Genomic DNA, 5,489 nt, shown 5'->3' on the forward strand with positions numbered 1-5,489 from the left:
TGCATTGTGCCTACATATGCAAATTAACCGCCATCTTGTTGGCAGTTAACTGCCAATCTTAGTTGACAGTTAACTGCCAATCTTAGCTGGCAGTTAATTTGCATATAGCCCTGATTAGCCAATGAAAAGGGGATCGTCGTACGCCAATTACCATTTTTGTCTTTTATTAGTGTAGATACCTTTAGAATGTCAGGGTAATTGCCTTTTCCAGACCCCTCCCACACAATCTCCCATGAGAGCAGGAGACCACAGAACCCCTTCACTGTTATTGTTACCATGTTATTTATTAACTATCCTACACTACCAATGTAAAATATATATATATATATATATATATATGGTCTATTTTTTCATTTTGTGTCCAATCCCAGAGATTTCCTCTCCCTCCTCCCCACTCCCTAATCTATCACTAATGAATTTCATGTTACCCCTTTATATCTTGTCCTTTGATTCTAATGTAAAAATAAGCTGCAAAACTGCCATTCTCCGGAGCATTTTCTCAATCCACTGAGATTTTGCTTCCCAGCAATTGTCATCAGTTTGGCTCAAGTAAACTCACAACTCTTATATCAACAATTTTCAAACCTTTTTCTCAGGTGCAAACTAAGCCTATTTCCCTTGTCTACATAATTATTATAAATAGATTCAAATTGGTATGATGTACATGTATTTTACAAACTATTCATCAGTTTATTATCTTCACTCCACTGACAAGGAAAAAATTCTGAGATGTTCAAAATTAAAATTAAAGCGACCATTAAAGGGAGAGATAGAGACAGAAGAGTTAGCTTGTTAATAGCTGTGGACCAGCTCTGATATAAGACTGCTCATATCCCTGCGTATCTGCTAGAATTTAGAATAGATTCCAGGTGGCTGTTTCCACGGATTGTTTTAGCCAGGCACCATGTAACCAGGGGCCTCCGCTTGTTTACACGTCGGCCTCCCGCTGCTGCCCCACCCCATCCACAGGAGCGGCCACTTCTTCATGCAGACCCTGTGCCTATCCCAGAGTTGGTCCTGCCCACTTCACCTTCTCCCACCCCTTTGCCTACAGCTAATGTAAATTCTGTCAGGTTACCTCCTTTTTCTTCCTACCCACTTTGTGATGCATAAGAATACTTGCAAACTCCCAGACCATGGACATGGATGGATATGTTGCCATGCTGCTGCCTGTTTAGGCTACATGCCCCAAGACCAGTCCTCCTATTTTTACAAGCAATGTCCTAATAAACTCCTTCTTTTAAAAAGTGCAATTTTTTTGTTTAATACCTTGCAGTTGTTGAGCAACAAATAAATCCTGACCTCACCCCTTTTCTCAAAGGTAGAAAGAGCCACAAGAAAAACGTGACATTCAATCAGAACTTCAAATACAATAGGCACCCAATAAACCCTTACTGAATGCACGGAACCAAGTCAAGCCTCACAAAAAATGTCTATAGATTTTAAATGACCTATTTTCTTTATCCTGAGTTAAAACATGCATTTCTTTTCTTTTTATTTTTTAAATATATGTTTTTATTGATTTAGAGAAAGAGGAAAGGAAAGGGGGAGAGAAACATCAATGATGAGATTGAGCCCGCAACCCAGGCATGTGCCCCAACCAGGAATCAAATGGTGACCTCCTGATTCATGGGTTGACGCTCAACCACTGAGCCACACCGGCCAGGCTAAAACATACATTTCTTTTAAAAAGACACCCCCAAATGCAGAATAGTTAAAGGAAAATAAACACACAGAACCTTAGTATTTAGCTGTGCTAACCATAAAAAAAATGTGAAAGTCTGTTTTTTAAAAATGCATAAAATATAACTATAAACATAAATACAAAGAATAATCATACTATACAAATATATTTTATAATTTTTCTTTATGAGGTAATCTTCTGGAATAGTACCACTTTAAGTTTTCCCAATTTTCCCTAGCATGTTTATGACAAATAAAATATTGTTTTCATCAGAAAGTGTATTGCATCCAAAGCCTGATATACTAATGGCATCCTACAGTAAAATCTCTCAAAGTTTTAAGAAAATAAAGTGTTTTAAACTTAATGTCCCAGACAGTAAGTAAAAACTCATATGGTAACACACCAGAATATTCTTTAGAAGTCTCAAGTATGCCATAAAACATACTTGAGAAAGAAACGTACGACCCACCCTCACACAATTTACCGCCTAATCAGTGATGGCAAACCTTTTGAGCTCGGCGTGTCAGCATTTTGAAAAACCCTAACTTAACTCTAGTGCCGTGTCACATATAGAAATTTTTTGATCTTTGCAACCATAGTAAAACAAAGACTTATATTTTTGATATTTATTTTATATATTTAAATGCCATTTAACAAAGAAAAATCAACCAAAAAAATGAGTTCGCGTGTTTGTGAAAGAAATCTACTCTCTCTAGGAAGCAGCAACTTTCCTCCAAAGACTCAAAATCAGGGGTCCTCAAACTACGGTCCGTGGGCCACATGCAAATACAAATATTGTATTTGTTCCCATTTTGTTTTTTTACTTCAAAGTAAGATATGTGCAGTGTGCATAGGAATTTGTTCATAGTTTTTTTTTTAAAACTATAGTCCGGCCCTCCAACGGTCTGAGGGACAGTGAACTGGCCCCCCGTTTTAAAAGTTTGAGGACCCCTGCAGTCAAAATCCTTGCCTGGCTATTGCCACCAATCTAAGACGGTTATATTGTGATCCATAACTAATCCTAAGCAAGTCTTGGCACTGAAAGACTCAAGAATTTTATTCCAATTCTCAATGAAATCCAACCTTGCCCTTCCCCCTCCAAGGCTCTGCCAAAGCTCTGTCCAGGTGTTCTCCCTCACCAGCTGAAGCCATAAACTCAACTTTGTCTTATCAACTGGTCGGTTGGCAATATTTGGAGCACCAGCATTCAAAACTATTGTTAAGTAATAAAATGAATATGCTGCAATGACAAAAGAATCATGGAAAGTTATTTAGGTGCTAATACTACCAATCAACAATTTAAGAGTATCAGTCAAAACGATATCTAGAAGTCTAGATCTAAATATTAGCATTGTATAATGGCTAGATTTATATAAAAATGTATAGAAAATATTTATTACACTTACAGGTGACACCAAGACAACCCATAGTGAGGTGTCCCAAAATTAAGAATTTACAGAAACACAAGTTCAAAAATTAAAAATGTATATTAAAAATATTAGAGTATTTATGAAAATAACTACACACATCTCAAACGGGTAAGGGCAGAAATTAACTAACTTTCGGATTCTTTCACCTTCAACCTCACAAACCAAAATCTGCAGTAACCCCGCATACAAGCAGAGCAGAGACATTGTTCTTCCCAATGTGTGCTTCCCTTTACTGGCCACAGCTTCCATGGGCACTTCCTTTTCTCCCACACTGGCCCAGTAAATCAGGTGTTAGCTTCACATGCAATTGCTCAGACCTCTCAGTCCATCCAGAGCTTCACTGACCCAATTTGGGCTTCAGTCCTCTTCCCTGTCCACCCTAACTCATGGTCAGCCACTTCAATCCCAGCCTCACTGACTCCATTATTCCTTTAGCATCCTTGACCTGGAATTCCTGGACCAAAATCATTCCCAGTGCCTTTCATATTTTCAGCTATTAAATGAGGGATATTCCTAACACATAGGGTTGTTATGAGGAACAAATAAAGTAAGATGTGCAAGTATACTCTATGAACTCTAAATCACGACAAGCATCAACTATTACGGCTATTACTGCTACTGAGGTAAGGACCAGTTGTCTCTTGGCCACTTCATATTACACTCCCTAAATGACACTCCCTGATAGACGAGTTCTAGTTCCAGCTTGGTCACTTGCTGTAGGTCATCTTGGGCAATAACAATCACATTCTAAAGCAAGTTTATAATTTTTAAATATATAGGGTTGGGCTACACTGTTTCTAAGATCCCTTGCAGCCCTATGGTTCTGAGACCCCACTTTATTGAGAAAATTGAAAGCATCAAATACTTTGATCTTCCCTCTTTTGCTTTTCAAAATGTTTCTGCATCTACCCTCCATGCCTTCATTCCTTTTCTTGGATACCCCAATCATCTGTATTCTCCACACCATGTCTGCTTTCTTTTTTCTAGGGCCTGCCCATCCTTGTCAGCATCTTCACTCCCTCTTGACTTCTTTCATCCAAATGCCTATCTTCCCTCCCATGAAAAAGGAAACTTTCAATTGATCCTCCAGTCCTTTTTAGCCTCTATTCTGCATTCCCCTTTGCTGGAACTTCCTGACAATAACCACCAGTATTTTACCTCTCACATTCCTCAACTTAGAACCGGCTTCTATTAAGATCTTTGCTGAACTCGGTGTTCACCTCACCCTCATTTAAATACTATTGATGACATCCTCTACGCAACCCTCCTCCCCTGCTCCCAGGACCTCATAATCTTGGTTCCTTCCCTACATTTTCAACCGTGCTCTACACATGGGCACCTCCCAGGGCTCTATCCCCTCTTTATCCCACTCAAAAGTTGACATTTCTGGAGCATTGACCCCATAAGCCAAGGTTGTGGGTTTGATCCCCAGTCAGGGCACATACAGGAATCAAACAATGAATGTACAGATAAGTGGAACAACAGATCGATATTTCTCTCTCTCTCTCAAAATTCCCCTCTCTAAAAAAAATCAATTAAAAGTTGACATCTCCACACCTGACCTTTCGACCTTTCATTTCAGTTCCCACTACCACCTTGAATCACCTCTCTATTTTAGAGAATGACACACCTTGTCCAATCCAACTCCTCCTTGCCTACAAAACTGTCCAATAATTTTTGATTCTTTCCTAAAAGACTCTTAAGGCATGGATTACAATGTGTCTCCTGGCAGGTTCTTCTTTAATTACTCTTACTTTGATTGCCCTAATCTACGTCCTATCTGCATGATCTAAAATATGCATCCTTTCTCCCAACCTCTATTCCCCTACTCCTACTAGACTCACTCCAAGCCCTCATCATTTCATACCTATAGCACTTGCAATACCTAACTATCTGGTTTCTTTGTAGCAGGCCTCTCCCCTTCCAACACTTTCTCCAGACGGCCGCTGAGTGATGAGCTAATGCCTTTGTAAACACTTTTCAGGGGCTTTCTACAGTCCATGGACTAAAGGCTAACCTCCACAAGTCTCAAGCTCCCAACCCCCAAACCCCACTTCCCAAGAATGCACAGCATATGCTCCAGGATTACTAAACTAATTTCAGGGCCCTGTGCCAAGAATACTGACTCAAGAAACAGCTCCACATGCCCTTTGCTCCACATGCCCAATGTCCTTCCCCAACACTGTCTACCTGGTGAGTCCCCAAGCACCTTTCAATTCCAAGTGCAACCCTCACCTCCTCTTCAAAAGCTTTTCCTGCTGCCTCCATGTAGTCTATGAGCCTTGATCATTCTTCTAGAAAATCTAACTCATATAAGTCTCCTGGGGAGGGGGGTGGCCAGAGTGGGGGTGGGGGTCGGGGGAGTCTTTGAAGGG

General features: G+C 40.0%; 1 protein-coding gene across 1 annotated transcript in view; it reads right to left on the reverse strand.

Annotated features, from left to right (window-relative positions):
- CDS1 (CDP-diacylglycerol synthase 1) overlaps positions 1 to 5,382 on the reverse strand; it is a 55,814-nt gene extending 50,432 nt beyond the window's left edge. Inside the window, exon 1 of the mRNA XM_006768675.2 lies at positions 5,350 to 5,382. Within this exon, the coding sequence (XP_006768738.1) occupies positions 5,350 to 5,382 (33 nt within the window). The remainder of the gene's footprint in view (positions 1 to 5,349) is intronic.
- Between the last annotated feature and the right edge of the window lie 107 nt (positions 5,383 to 5,489).

The sequence above is a fragment of the Myotis davidii genome, unplaced genomic scaffold (assembly GCF_000327345.1).
Source record: "Myotis davidii unplaced genomic scaffold, ASM32734v1 scaffold420, whole genome shotgun sequence".
Lineage (NCBI taxonomy): Eukaryota > Metazoa > Chordata > Mammalia > Chiroptera > Vespertilionidae > Myotis > Myotis davidii.